Here is a 16146-nt window from a genome sequence, read left to right on the forward strand (position 1 = left end):
AATTAAAATGGTAAAAATTTTAAAAACTGACCATATACCGAGTGATGACAATAATGTGCAAGAACTAGAGCTCTCATACACTACTGGTGGAAATGTAAAATGGTACAGCCACTTTGGAAAACAGTTTGGCAGTTTCTTAAACTGTTAAACATATACCTACCGTACGGCTCACTCATTCCATTCCTAGACATTTACCTAAGAGAAATAAAAGCATATATCCACACAAAGACTTGCACACAAACATTCAAAACAGCTTTATTTGTAACAGCTAAAAACTGGAAACAACCAAAATGTCCAACAGCAGGTGAACGGATACATCTATTCAATGAAATACTACTCACATATGGAAAAAAACAAAAACAAAGAAAACCCTCTCAACACATGCTACATTGATGAATCTCAAAATAATGATCATGAGTGAAATAAGCCTGATAAAAGAGTACATATTACATGATTCAATTTATATTAAATTCTAGGAAATGCAAACTAATGGATAGTGGCAGAGAGCAGATCAATGCTTGCCTAGGGAATGTGGGTAGGGGTGTAAGAGGGGTTACAAAGGGACACGAGGACACTCGGAGATGATGGGGAAACATGTCATCTTAATTGTGGTGATGGTTTCACTTGGTGTATATGTAAGTCAACACATCACATTGTACACATTAAATATGCAGTTTATTGTATGTCAAGTGTACCTTGCTAAAGCTATTAAAAATATTAATGGGCTCTACGTTCCAGAGATTCTGGCAGAACTATTATTTTCATCTTCAAATATTAATTACACTTTGGTAAAAAATACTTTAGAACTTTAAAGTGGCAACAAGGAAACCAACAGGTATCAACATTAGCTCATTGAAAAACAATGTTGTATACACTAAGAAAAAGTACAAAGTGAAAATGAAGAATTCTAATTCAGTATATAAAACCAAATCTGACATACTTCTCAACAATGAATAAAACCACTCAGAGTCAATCATTTGGTGTCTGCTGGTCGTGTCTGTCCTGCACACTGCTGTGGTTTCCAGCACCAGAGCCCGCAGGTCCAGACATCTGAACTGTCGTCTTCAGTTGTTCTCCAAGCTCCTCAATCAGAGGCCCAGACCCTCCAAGAGCCTGGGAGGAGGCAGGTGGCTTTCCCTGACTGACCCCAGACCTCAGGATGGCTGAGTTTCTGCACACCCCACCGTCATCAATTAGCAGAGCACTGCCTTCCTCGAGAAAGGGACCTCGCAAGGAATGTCGTGTCTCAGATGCACCGTCTTCGAGCTCCTCTTGTTCTGAATCTGAGTCTTCAGTCTCAGACGATGTGGTGCTGTCTGATTCCTCCGAATCACTTGCCTCAGGACTGGAGCAGGGCGTCTGCTGCCTGGAGATGGAATGGGCTGCCTCTAATGCAGCTTCTTCCTCCTGCACAAGAAGCGCTGCTGCTTCCAGGTCTTCCAGTTCTAACCCCAGCTGGGCCTTTGTCACGGATACTGCCTTTAAGGCTTCTGCAAGAGCTGCCAACTTTTTGGACCTTGAAAACCATTTTAAGAAGAAATATTAGGACTATTCATTAACTGGCCTGGGGACAACAAGGTACAAAGCTTAAAGAAATAACAAAATGAAGTTGGATCCATACTTCACATGATACACCAGGAGAAATCCCAAAACAGATCAAAGATATAAATGTAAAAAATGAAGCTAGGAAAGTATTACAAGAAAACATAGGAGATTTCCTTTATGACTCTAGAATGAGGAAGGCCTTTCTAACTATGACTCAAAATCCAGAAGCGACAAAAGAAAAGCAAAGATTGATAAATTCAACTAATAAAAATCAACAACTTCTGTAGGGCAAAAAAACCATCGTAAGCAAAGTCAAAAGGCTAATGCAAAATTGAAAAAAATATTTGCAACTCATATCACAGAGCAAGGCCTAATTCCCCTAACAGAGTTCTTAAAAATAGATAAAACAATCCATCAGAAAAATGGGCAGAAGACATAAGCAGACAATTCTCACAAAAGGAAATACAAATGCCTCTTAAACATCAGAAAAGATGTTCAACTTCAGTCAAATAAGAGAAATAAAAATTAAAGTCATACTGAGATATATTTTTCATTTACCAGACTGGCAAAAATCCAAATACTTGAAAACGCTGCTAGCAAGGCCGTGGGGGAAAAGGTACCTTCATATACTGCTGGTGAGAGATTAAACAGGTAAAACCCCTACAAAGGAGAACTTGGCAATAACTTTCAAAATTGAAAATGTACATACCCTTGACCCAGCAATACCACATCTGGAAATTAAACACATATGCTATATGATACAGGCCCAAGGTTATTTACTACAGCATTGTTTTTAATTACCCCAAAATGGGAAACAACTAAATGTCCATCACTATGGGACTCGTTAAGTACGTTATGGCATATCCATATAAAGGAAGAGTCCACAGCCGCATAAGGAATGAAGCTCTCCATGGGCTAACCCAGATATACTGTTTAACAACAAGATCAAAGGCATGCCATATGTATATGTACCTTCTATGTTAAAAAAAAAAGGGAAAGAAATAAAAACATATATTTGTATTTGGTTGTATACTTATCAATAAACTCTGGAAAGCTACAGAAAACACTAACTTACGTGGAAGCGTATGGTGGGAACTGGAAAGATGGAGGACAACGATGAGAGGGAGACTTTTCATTGCATATTGTTTATTTTTAATCCTATGTAAATGTAATCCCTATTCAAAATTTTTAAATGTACAAAAAAAAGCAATATTACAGAGCAGCATAGAGTGCTTTTTATTTTTATCAGAAAACCATTTCGTGTAATATTGGAGGATATTTTTCTAAATTTATAACATCTTATTGAATAAACTTTTTCATTAACTTGGATGCATTTAGTTGTTTTGTTTCTGAAGCAACATAAAGCATACTACAGTTCTCCAAAAACTCTCTCTTTACTGTTCCATAGAGGAAACTCTGATGTGACAACTGAAAAAAGGTGGCAATGAGTGAAAATGGTAAGCGTGCTGACATGGCTTCTGTTTCCCTAACTCCAAAGATTAAATGAGTGTATGAAACAATTTAGTGGCTTGAGCCAAACTGGATGAGGGTGAGTCCACATGAAAAAGTCATTTGTAAAAGTGTAGTCCATCCCATAATATTGGGTAAATGCGGCTTCATTTCAATAGAGCTGCAGTGAATGGATGGTGCAATGGGAACAACTGAACAAAGATGGTATTTTTCATCTAAGTGCCTAGATGAACCCGAGACCCTTCCATCTCTAAACAGTTAGCGTGATAACGACTTTGTGCAGGGATGCTCCTCTCCACAGGCGTAAGCAGGACTGGAAGCTCCACTGCCGTCAGTGTCCAAGGGTGGGTGGCAGGTGCGGCAGGGTGAATGGGACAAGGGCAACAGCCATCATTGATGGGCAACTTTCTCTTAGGCGAGGAAAATTCTGAATTTCAGTGCTGGAATTTCCAGAGCTTAGAAAAGAAAAGGTGGCTAGGGTAAAGAGGAAAACGCAGGTGAGGTCAGCTGGAGTCAGTTAATGATTCACCAAAGGGCTAGAAACTCTGGGGGAACTCAGATCAGTTGAGACATCTTTAAAAGCATGGAATAAGACGGTTGCAGTATAATTTACATCCATGTCCAAGATAGTTGTAGATAATGTCCACCATATATTTTGAAACCTTGACTACCAGTGGTCAAGGATTCGGTCAGAACTAGTGGGCCAGTTAAAACATCTCTGTCCCAAGGCCCTGTCGGCCTAGGAACTAGTTCACTGTCATCTTTCTCACTGAAGGAGGTCCTCTCTGGATAATGACACACGGCTTTAAGAGATAAAGAGCAATGAACCTGGGAAAGAAGACAATGCCTCTTATTAAATCATAATATTAGAAATAAAAATTTAAAATAAAAGCTTTTACTTCAGTGACCATATAGCTCATATTTTTAATAGTCATGACAAACATTTGAAGGATGAGGTTCCACATCATTGCACTTACTCCTGACAACAACCCTGTGAAGCAGTTTCATGTCTATCTCCACGTTACAGATGACGAAACAGAAGCCTGGAGGGCTCAAGAGACCTGCTGAAGTTCACCCAGTTAACAAGGGGCAGTCAAGACTGGAAACCCACGCCCAGCAGCTCTAGCGCGATTCCTGCTCCACCGCAGGGCCTCCCCTGAGTATCCAGGCTCTGCAAGTTTCACTTCATAAGACCACATTCTTCACTCCTTCCCAATTTGAGCTCTCCTCAACATCTTCCAAATGAGCAAGTTCTGACTTGCACAAGGCCCAGAACTCTCCAAAGAAGCTATGACTGGTATCTTTATTTTAGCAATCTTAAATGAAGAATACATCTGAGCTTTAACTACAGAGGTTTAGAATAGGAGGGAAAAAACTGAAGTACTTTTGTGGATATTAGTGAATACAGTAGATAAGTCAATACTCAAGTTAAAACTATTTGGATCTTTGTTATTGTCTTCTATAAAAATATTATATTTGTTGTTTATAACAGTATAAGTTTGGAATTTCAAAGCCCCTCACAGTAATCCTAGCTCTTTTCAGAAAGCACAGTGGGACTAAAAAGTCAACTCTGACAGATAGGAAAGTGGCGAGGATGAGCCATGTGACCCAGACAGGGACTCGCGCCTGCTACCAGCTTCTGTGAAGTTTCATCCTTCACGGAAAAGTTCGTTTCTCACTGTAGCACTAAATTACATTTCAAGTGACCCATTTATGTAAGCTGTGTAAAAAATGAATTATATGTTCATATTTTATTCTTTACCACGCTGATTCATTTCTATTTTTTATTATCCCACTTTTATTACCTCAGGCTGGCTACTTTCCTAAATTAATACTGAAGTTCTGAATAGAAACTTTATAGAAGCAGCATTCTGAACTCTCCCCCTAAAGAATGCTAGAATAAAAAGTGATTAAAAATTTCAAAATATCTCTGGTGCACAATGTGTCCTAATAGCCCAAGGAATGAAAGTTGGGTTTGTTTCTATTCAATTATTTTACACAAATAACTTAGAAATGACTGTTTGCAAAAATGAAATTATTCCTTTGGAGAAAAAAATTAAGCCATGAAAGAGCAGCCTTTTTGTTCCTACAACCACTGGCACAATTAGAGTTGGTTCTAAGTCGGCCACTCCTTATAAATTCTAGAATCCAACTCTGTAATGGCCTTTCCATTTCAGAAAGCACCTCATTTAATGCAGCCAGTGGTTTTTCACTGTCACACTCAAAACAGACCAGGCTAGTTCATGTCAAAAAGCCTTGTCAAGTGACATTATTAGTTAACCAGAATGCTTACAAAAACCAGGTACATTCTAATATAACTCAACGAACACATACACTGAGTTACCAGTTGTACTTATAGTATATATATTTTACATCTACGTGAAGAACACCTACCTGTTAAGAATGTATTTATTCAAGAGTGAGGACAATCAGCATTTAAGAGAGACAGGACAATCAGATCATACTAATGCCATATTCTAATAAAATTATACTCAAAAGGTTTTTCTTAGAAAGTTTTTGGAAATGTAATCCTACCATGTAACTTTTTAAAAAAACTTTCATTCTGGTTGTACATGTGAAATAATATCCTACTTGGAGGATTCTTTCCTTTTTAATTAAAGACTGCTCTCTGACAAGTTAACAGTAAATACAACCACCATGAAAGAGTAATAGGAACGGCAGAAAGTGCCTGCCTGTACCACGGCTAAGCTCATATAAAGTTTCCTCTATTATTTTATATTCGGTGACTGAGTTTAGGAAAAAAAAAAAAAAGGATCCATGGCTTTATGAAACAGCCAAAACAAAGTGCAAAAGGAGCCCTGAAATGTAGGAAAAAGAAAACTGGGTATAAATAGAAAGCATACATCCTGTTTCTTGCTGTAGAGTTTTGTCTCAAACTATCAATCAACTTTTCACCACTTCCTGCAATAGCAGGTCTACTATAAATCTCCTAGTAACTGACTAGGTTTCATTTCCTCTGCCAAAACCTGCTAACTTGCCAGGTATGACATACTGACACTAGAGCCAGCAACTGATAATGCAGGACAGGACTCCAGTGAGGCAATTCAAGAAACATTTCATGCTGGATGATCGAATACACTTAACTGCCCTTTTAATTTCAAAGGATGCACACACACACACACAATCCCAGGTTCTATCGGGGAACAAACAGTACATGAACTTTCTTATTAAAGGGCATTGATAATAATGACATACAATCATAATTCCTCTCTATTGAAAAAAACCAGTTCCAAACTTCAGAATCCCCTGCCCAGAACATATTTATGTATCCTGATCTAAAAGGTAATGCATTACCTTTAACTAGAAGTTGCTGGTGAAACTCTTCTCTGAAAGTTGCCATGAAAAACAAATACCAATTGATGCACAAATAAACACAAAATTGTCTACTGTTATTCTGTAACAGTGAAAATCATCTCCAGCTCAGTTATTAACAGAAACAATCGATTGCTTTAAACAAGAAACTACTAATTTAATACAGAAAATATTGCAAGTTATTTAAGCCATACTGAGTTTGGGCCAATGAAATAACTTTTCACCCTATTTCCAAGTTGACTTAATACTTTTGTGGCCCTGGGCTATGAAAAATAACATGTAGTTCATGGATCAGTAGAATAATTTTCTGAAAACTCCCTGTGTTAGTTTCCTAGGGCTGCCATAACAAACTACCACAAACCGGTGGCTTAAACAACAGAAATTTATTCCCTCACGGTTCTGGAGGCTTGAAGTCCAAATCGAGGTGTTGACAGGGTTGGTTCCTTCCGAGGGCTCTGAGGAGAGAATGTTCCATGCCTTTCCCTTAGCTTCTGGTGTGAACGGCAATCACTGGCATTCCTTGGCTTGTAGAGGTGTCACTCCAACTCTGCCTCTGTCATCACATGGCATTCTCTCTGTGTGTCTGTTTCTTCACATGGCCATCTTCCTTGAGTATGTGTCTGTCTCTTCTCCTCTCCTTACGAGGACACCAGTCATATTGGATTAAGGGGCTATCATTGTCCAGTAGAACCTCATCTTAACAATTAATTATACCCACAACAACCTTATTTCCAAATAAAATCACATTCTGAGGTTGTGGGAAGGATATGAAATTTAGGGTGACACTATCCAACCCAGTACAGCCTGTCTTCTAACACCACCACCCCCCAAATTCATGCCCATCCCACCTGCAATATATATTCAGCCCATCTCACCATCCCCGAAAGTCTCAACCCATTCCAACATCAACTTGGGGTCTAAAATCTCGTCTAAATCTCATCTAAATCAGGTATAAGAGAGACTCTTGGTATGCTCCATCCTAGGGTAAAATTCCTCTCTGTGCACAGACCTGTGAAACTAAAAAATAAGTTATCTGTTTCCAAAAGACAATGGTGGGACAGACACAGAATAGACATTCCCATTTCAAAAGGCAGAAAATGGAAAAGATAAAGGAGTTACCAGGCCAAAGCAAATTCACAACATGGCAGGTCAAATTCCATTAGTCTTTGAGGCCTGAAAATAATTTTCTGTGGCTTGCTGCTCTGTCCTCTGGACCAACCGGGACAGGAGCTCCCCACTCTGGCCTCTGAGTCCATGGTTCTACCCTGGAGTTATCCTTCCTTCATTTCCTCTCATTTCTGCCTTTTTCAGTTCAGAGTGGCCATGTTTCTGCTGGTGTAACATTCTCAAAAACCTTGTCAGTCTTCTGTGGATGTTGAGGGGATCCAGACTATCCCACACAAAGCTTCTCCACAGGTCCTTTCTGGATGACCCTACCTCTATTCCTGACTTGTGCTCAGATGGTTGAGCGGATCCATAAGTCACATGCTTAATCTCTTTAGCCAAAGGTTGTCCAGGCACACCCTTGGCCCCATTTCCAGAGCACACTATCTGGACAGGCTGATAATTTTCCAAATCATCAAATGATGGCTCCTTTTTGCTTAACAAATCCTTCCTCAATTTATCTTTTCCTTCTTGCATTCTACCATTAGCAACAAGGAGAAACCAGATTGTACACTTTGTTTAGAAACCTCCTCAGGTAAATACCCAAGTTCATCACTTTTTGTGTGTGTGTGTGAAGAAGACTAGCGCTGAGCTAATATCCGGTGCCAGTCCTCCTCTTTTTGCTGAGGAAGATTTGCCCTGGGCTAACATCTGTGCCCATCTTCCTCTACTTTATATGGAACGCTGCCACAGCATGGCCTGACAAGCGGTGCATTGGTGTGCGTCTGGGATCTGAACCTGTGAACCCCGGGCCGCTGCAGCAGAGTGCGCACACTTAACCTCTGTGCCACCGGGCCAGCCCCGCAAGTTCATCACTTTTAAGTTCTACTTTCTGAATGGCAGAACACAATTCATCCAAGTTCTCTTCCATTTTATGACAAAGATCAACTTTCTTCCAGTTTCCAATAACATGTTCCTCATTTCCATCTAAGACCTCACTAGAAGCACCTTTAACTTTCCTACTTCTAGCACTATTCTGTCTGTGATGATATACATATTTTCTAAGACAAAAGAAACCACCTCTATAGCTCTCCTCACTTCTTTCTGAGCCCTTACTAGAACTTCCTCTAATGTCCATATTTCTACCAAAAATCTCTTTAAGGCAATCTAGGACTTTTCCATCATGCATCACAACACTCTTCAAGCCTCTACCCATTAACCAATTCCAAAGCCATTCCCACATTTTTAAGTATTTGTTACAGCAGCACCCTACTCAAAATACCAAAATCTGTATTAGTTTCCTAGGGCTGCCATAACTACCACAAACTGGTGGCTTAAAACAACAGAAATTTATTCCATCACAGTTCTAGAGACTAGAAGTCCAAAATCAAGGTGTCAGCAGGGTTGATTTCTTAACATGAATTTTGAGGGGACACTCTCCAACACAGTACCCTCCCTATAGCTGAAACAAATAGATAGTGAAGATGCTCATTAATAGAGGATAATTAAGACTAAAAAAATGTCACTTAAAGGAAATCAGCATAAAATAGAGGCCAAAATTTAATAGTAAATCATGATAAAAAAGGTTAAGATTTCACCTTAAAACAAAATTCCAAACTACACAAATAAGTTTATAAAGTATCTGACAACATTAATATGTAGGTTATAATTACAACCATGCACTAATTCTCAAATGAACAAAGAATGAACCAAATATTAATTGTATTTGTAATTGTAATTGTTCTAACAAAATTATATTATAGCACTATATGACATTCATCACTTCAGGTTGGTCTTTTTTAGTCAAATTAGAGAGTAATTTCTACAAATCATCATCAAGGGCATCATCAGTTTTCTCAAGGGCCTCTCAATCACGTGATTCAAATCAATCCTTTAATATTCAAAATAAAGACTTTCCACTGATGTCACTATTGTCATCGAGTTCTCTTCTTCAGTTGTTAACTACTCCCACATTTCCAAGCCGCATCGTCAGTGTTTCTGTGTGTGGTTCAAGCACAGCTCCCATATTACTTCCACTGACTTCATGAAATCCTTGATTTTTCACTCAATGTGCAATTTATGTGCACTGTACAATATCAACAGTCAACAAGACATCAAACAATAAAAACACTGGCAGGATGGGTGGGGAAGGTGCTAGGAAGGAAACGATATGCTAGAATGGGGGCTAAATTTATCAAGTGGTTTGATCATTAGCAAATATTTTTGTGTCCTGCCTACCATCACTTCTCTTTGTAACTTTCTAAGTGCAGAAACTCAAATAATGAATATTCAGAAATAAGGACCCCCTGCAAGACATATATAAGTGGCCGTACTAGATAGACCCATTTTTAGAGCAAAGTAAATGACTTTATGTAAAAAAAAAAAAAAAAAAAAAAGAAAATTGCTATGGCAATCCTATACACTTAAGAGCATGCCCTAATAGGTAAATGAAGGTTTATCCAAATCCAGAGGAGCTATTATTTGCTTCATCATTGACATTTATCTAAGAAGTGGAAGAGTGAGGGTGATAAACAGGTTAAGAAGGCACAATGTTCATAAAGAACTGTTTGAAAGAAACACACTCCAGCCCGTTCTTGAAATCTTTTTGCATTTATGCCAGATCGAATCAAATTAGCAGAGATGAAAATGTGAGTCTTATAAATTTGCCACATTTCAACTCCCTCCCTAAACTCCCCTCCCCAACCCCAGAAGAACTGCTTTTGCTGAAATGTGCTTCACTGTAATCCCCAAAGCTGGTGTTCAGAGCCTATTTCAAAACCGGCCTGGGCCGGCCCGGTGGCTTAGCAGTTAAGTGCGTGCGCTCCGCTACTGGCGGCCCGGGTTCGGATCCCGGGCGCGCACCGACGCACCGCTTCTCCAGCCATGCTGAGGCTGCGTCCCATGTACAGCAACTAGAAGGATGTGCAACTATGACATACAACTATCTACTGGGGCTTTGGGGAAAAAAAAAGGAGGAGGATTGGCAATAGATGTTAGCTCAGTGCCGGTCTTCCTCAGCAAAAAGAAGAGGATTAGCACGGATGTTAGCTCAGGGCTGATCTTCCTCACACACACAAAAAATTTAAAAAAAAACCGGCCCCATGAAACTCTTGGAATTGCGCAACACAAAGGGCTCCCCTTCAATACTGACCGTTAGGAAAGGTAAATCTGTGACCCACCTGACATGATGGAATATACCCGGAGCTCCTTCTTGCCTCCCTTTTCATTTTGTTGCTATCTTTTTTTTTCCTTCTCTTACCCCCACCTTTAATTATGCCTGCCATCTTGTTTTACACACACACACACACACACACACACACACACACACACAGAAATGCTTTAAATAACTTCTGGTACAAGGCAAGTATCACAGTGAAACCAAATAGCTGTTTAAATAAAAAATACACACACACAAAAACCAAAAAACACCTTTGTGGGATAGCAAAGGATATGGGAAAATGGAAACTACAGGTCCAAGGCTGAGAGAGAGAGATCTTTTCAATCCATTTTCTTCTCTAAAATTATTCCATGAAGCACGACATTTTGGGTATGTCAGACTTGAACAATTCTGACAATATTGCTATATTTCATCTATGTGAAAAGGGCATTCAGTGTTGTTTAATGATAGAAGTGTAGTATTTTGACCCATTAGCTGTTCGGATGAAATGGCTATTTGGATTCCATTAAACTAAGTGGAAGTCAATCAAAAAGATGAAGAAGGCATTACCATGGAGGTGGTGGCAGAAGGAAGGCATTGTAGGTTCAAATATGTCCCCCACAAAGATATGTTCAAGTCGTAACCCCCAGAACCTGTCAATGTGACCTGAGTTGGAAACAGGGTCTTTGCAGGTGTAATCAAGTCAAGATAAAGTCATACTGGGTCAGGGTGGGCCCTAAATCCAATGATTCAAGGGGGAGTGGTGGCCTTATAAGAGCACCATGTGAAGACACAGGGACACAGAGACAAAGAGGTCCATGTGATGATGGTGGCAGAGACTGGAGTGATATGTCTACAAGCAACGGAACAGCAAGGATTGCCAGCAATCACCAGAAGCTAGGCGAGAGGCATCGAACAGATTCTCCCTCAAGCCTCCTGAAGGAACCAACCCTGCTGACACCTTGATTTTGGACTTCGGGCCTCCAGAACTGTGAGAGAATAGATTTCTGTTGTTTAAGCCATCCAGTTTGTGGTCATTTGTTACAGCAGCCCTAGGAAACTAAACAGGGATGAAGATTTTTTGGGCTGAACAGAAATTAGAAGCCATCTCATACAAGTTCCTGATTTTACAAATGAAAAAATGACATCACCAAAAATATCAACAGCAGCAAGGCCCAGAAAAGTTTCCTTCACGCAATAAAATGCAGAGAATGGATCAGACTATTTCCCCTCTGAGTCTAAAATGCTATGGTTTTACAGTTCTACATTATGATCATGATGTTCCCATTTAAAAACTTGCAATGGCTTCCTAGAACTCTCAGAATAAAATCCAAACTCCCCAATGAGGACGAGGCCCCATAAGATCTGGCCCCTGGGCCCTGTCTGCCTCTCAGTGGGTCACCTGCCATTCGTGTCCAGGTCACTGTGCTCCGGCTCAACTCCCTACCGTCTCTCTGTCCTGAGGACACAATAATACACTCTCGCCTCAAGGCCTTTGCACTTACTGTTCCCTCTTTCTGGAACATTCTTCCCCCAAGTCTTCCATACTGGCTCCTACTCATTCAGCACTCATCTAAAATGCCACCTCAGAGTCTTGCAAGAACAGTCTATTTAAAGCAATGTTTCCCAAGCTGTTTCATGTCATGGGACACACAGAAAACAATATTTGCTTGGCATGGCACAAGGGGTAAAGTGACCAGACTGGCCTGCATCCTACCTGCCATCCTGAAGGCTGAGGGGGCCACTAACTCCATTCCCCTGAATCCCATCTGTGGTGCCGTGGACCAGCAGCTGGGACGCTCTGCCCCTCACACTCCAGCTTCTTATACCAAGCCTTACTATTACCAACTTGGCATACTAGGATAGTTTTGGGGGCTAAAGAAGTGGAAGTTCTAGCTAAATTTTCAAGTATGGCCTTTTTGTCTCCACTTTCCCATCTTGAAAGCAGAATGAAAATGACTGCTTCCAAATTTCCTGGCATATTCTGAGAAAGAAAGACTGGGTCATGTGATTTAATGTGTTTATTTCTTTGTATGCCTGTTCTAAATGTTAGATTTTTTCCTTGGTTACAAAATATGAAGTTTGTGCACCACATTGCTTTCATAATACGGAGACAGGAAAATACTTAAGTGCTGGTATGTTTACCACACACACAGGCTGAAGCATGCGGCTCTCCAAATTACGATGGGAGTCAAAAACTTTGAAAATTCAGACTATTTCTCCACTCACTGGTATGATGCACAGTGAAATGTCTTCTTAAATGCATAATGCAATCTTAAATGCATAAAGCAACCTTAAATGCATAAATGCATAAGGCATGAATCAGTTAAACCAGAACCATTCTGTGGTTTCTTAATGACAATCCTGTTCTACGAGACGAATGATAGCAACACACTGCCCACTGACCGGTTTGGGTTTTCTGGAATTATTAAATGTCTGACATAGCACATAAGCTCTGCCTCTTCCCACTCACTCTGAACCATGGTTAAAATGCCCTCTAAAGAAAGTCTGGAACCTTTGCTTTCCTAGGGAGGACACAGGGACAACATGATAAGATACAGTTATGGGACAGACAGCTCCTCACAAGGGCCAGTCACAATGCTAAGTGGCCATCTCCAGGGGCAGGCCTGCTGTATGTTCCTATATTCTTACACCGAACAACTCCATGCTGTGCCAATCAGTGTAGCTCACTGACATAATACGGGCAGCTATTTAACTTGTCTCCTGTCTGTGGGGGAGCCAGACCTAGAAGCTGCGGCACTCAGCATTCAGATCCTTCCTAAAGGCAGATTCACTGGGTTTGTTCCTTGTTGGACCCAGAGGGCTGTGCCCTGGGAGGGAGCCCTAATGGCGGGCAGGCCTTAGGACTGGTTGGCAAAGGCAAAGAGGAAAGTGCTCCAGAAATATGCCTACCTCTAACCTACTGACATTCAATCCCTCCCATTCCCCCACTTCATACTCCTTACGTAGCTACGTTATTCCTACGTTATTCATTACTCCCAGTGCTCCTTTTTCAGATTTAATGCTCTCAGACCAATCTGCCAGGAGATTTTTTTAAAAGATGCCCCAAAGAAACCTTTGGGAATTGATGTTGAGCTAGAATCCTCACAAAAATAACGCTGAATGAATGAACCACATACAAAAGAGTACGCACTGTATTATTTCAGTTACACAAAGTTCTAAAACAGACAAAACCAGTAGATGGTAACAGAAGTCAAGAGAGGGGTTACGGGGTTGGGGGTTGGGACTGAAAGTGCATCAAGGGGCTTCTGGGGAGGCTCTAAGGTTCGATTCTTGATTTGGGTGTTTCACTTTATCAGAATTCATTATTTGTATACTTAGAATCTGTGAGTTCTTCAACAAAAATTATCTTAAAAAAACAACAACAAATAGGAGTCCTGGAAAAGAAGTCTCATGCTTTTGAACATTTGCTGGGAAAAGGGGATGGAGCCAGAGGAGGAACGTGCCCTAATGGGAGGAGGAGATCACAGGGACAGCTCCGATGTCCTCTGGGCTGACTGTCAAGACTTCTAATACAACACTCCTCATCTCAAACTTCTTTTTAAAAGGCATGGCACGTTTCACCAAACACAAAGAGAATCTCAAAATATGCCTAGAGAAAGATCCATTAGTCATCTCTTTCAGAATGTGCCTACTATATACAGAGAGTTCTTCTTTGCAGAAGTACGCAGTTCACTGCTATGGAGGTTATTCCTGAGGTATTGGGTAAAGCATTGTCTGTGGGTCATTTCAAGTATCATTTTTAAAGGCATTTTCCCCCCCAGGACATTTGATCTACAAACCAAACAGTACTTTCTGAATTAAGTCTAAAATAAGAATTTCTATTATTTTTCCTTTTAATACTGTTTCCAAGCTTCTAATACTTCATCTTATCTATCAAAAACCTAGAAAAAATGAGGCCCCAGGAGTCTTTATACCACTTTTATGAATATTTCACTCAAAGTGAGCAATTTTATCTAATTTGTGTACTATAAAGCTTACTTTCTCAAAACAGACAGTTTTAAAACAGAAGCATAAAAGTTTATAAGACCCTATTCCATATCTGCAATTCCAATTAAAATTTATAAAGCAGCAGAAGAAAACCTGCCCCCTAGGGCGAAAAAAAGACAAGTTTGTGGGGGCTTCATTCATTTATTATTATTTTTAGTATTGTAAGGGAACTGGATGGGAGAAAATATTATTGGTTGACCTCAGTCACTTGGGATTTGTTTCAATTTTGACACTTTTATTTTTTTAATAGGAGAGTATGTTTTACCAACACATTTCTCTATGAAATGATAATTGATTTGGACCGTATGATCAGAATTTTCAAATAAATTCTGAAATTCAAGGGATCTCTTTTTCTAATAAACTCCACCGTGTACCTGCTGATACACGCACATATTGATATAATAAAGACTCAAATATTTTTTATATTTATGATAAATTCTTTAGATTCCTCAACACCTTCGTTTTCATTATTTAAAAGAACTATTCTCAGCACTCTTCAAACTTACCCTGGGGCTCTACTCTACATGTTGTCCCCTCAGGAGTTATGCCATCAGATTATTTCACTTAATTTTTCTCTCATCAGTCAAAGACCATAACCATTTATGCCTCTAGGTAATTCACTTCTAAATAAACTGTCAATCTCCTCAAATAAAATTTCTACAGAAAATTTCTAAATTCTACTACAGGTCAACAACAATGCCTTGTATGAAACTCTTGGACCTAGATGAGTTTCAAAATTCCGATTTCTCTTTCTTTCTTTCTTTCTTTTTTTTTTTTTGTATTTCAGAAAGATAATTCTGGATATATACTATTATACTATATGTTACTATGTACTATATAATACTTCTAGCAGCAACCTGTAATCAAATACACTAATATTTCTGCAGCAAAATATACAGTTAGTCACTCCAAACGGGATGAATAAAGATCGTAAATAGCCTCAGGTAACCAAATAAGTTCAAGTTAGTCAGGTTTTGCTGCCAACTGCCCTGAAAATACTTTTGCTTTTAGAACTTTCTGGATTTCAGAATTGTGGACAAGAGGTTGTGGACCAGGACCAGATGCAATTAGACTGAGCTGCAGTTTTTCAGCTCAAGTGCCCAGGTCCAAGGTCAGTCTTTTGAAATATTTATTGACCATCTACTATGTGCCAGGTTTGGTGGATCTAACGGTGAATATGAAACACAGTCTCTGTGAAGATCAGCTCCTCTCAGTCTGTGGCAGGCAAGGAACAAGCCATGACACCACTTTGAAGTGAGTCTCTAAGAAGGATCAGCACAGGGTGATCCCGGCACGTCCAGCTCAGGGGCTTTGGGGGCCTAGGCACTGAGAAGACAGGCCCTCCCACGTGTAATTTGACAGGAAAACCACTGTATAACTTAAAATGAGGGCAAGAAGTCCACCAAGTCCTAATTCTGCCCAGGTTGCCTACTTCAATGCTTTTCTTGAAATTTCAAATATCAAATTCTTTGAGGGAAGAAGCACATTTATTTCTTCTTTTCTGCCCCTATTGTGCTGGTCTGTAT

The 16146-nt window shown here is 39.8% G+C and overlaps 1 protein-coding gene across 2 annotated transcripts in view; it reads right to left on the minus strand.

The window, feature by feature from the left end:
* Positions 1-910: 910 nt before the first annotated feature.
* The window catches only part of SHQ1 (SHQ1, H/ACA ribonucleoprotein assembly factor), a 93798-nt gene continuing 78562 nt past the window's right edge, over positions 911-16146 (minus strand). For both annotated transcript variants that reach the window (XM_058563142.1, XM_058563151.1), the window contains exon 11: positions 911-1516. In XM_058563142.1, the coding sequence (XP_058419125.1) occupies positions 970-1516 (547 nt within the window). In that variant the 3' untranslated portion in view covers positions 911-969. The remainder of the gene's footprint in view (positions 1517-16146) is intronic.

The sequence above is a fragment of the Diceros bicornis genome, chromosome 2 (genome assembly GCF_020826845.1).
Source record: "Diceros bicornis minor isolate mBicDic1 chromosome 2, mDicBic1.mat.cur, whole genome shotgun sequence".
Classification (NCBI taxonomy): domain Eukaryota; kingdom Metazoa; phylum Chordata; class Mammalia; order Perissodactyla; family Rhinocerotidae; genus Diceros; species Diceros bicornis.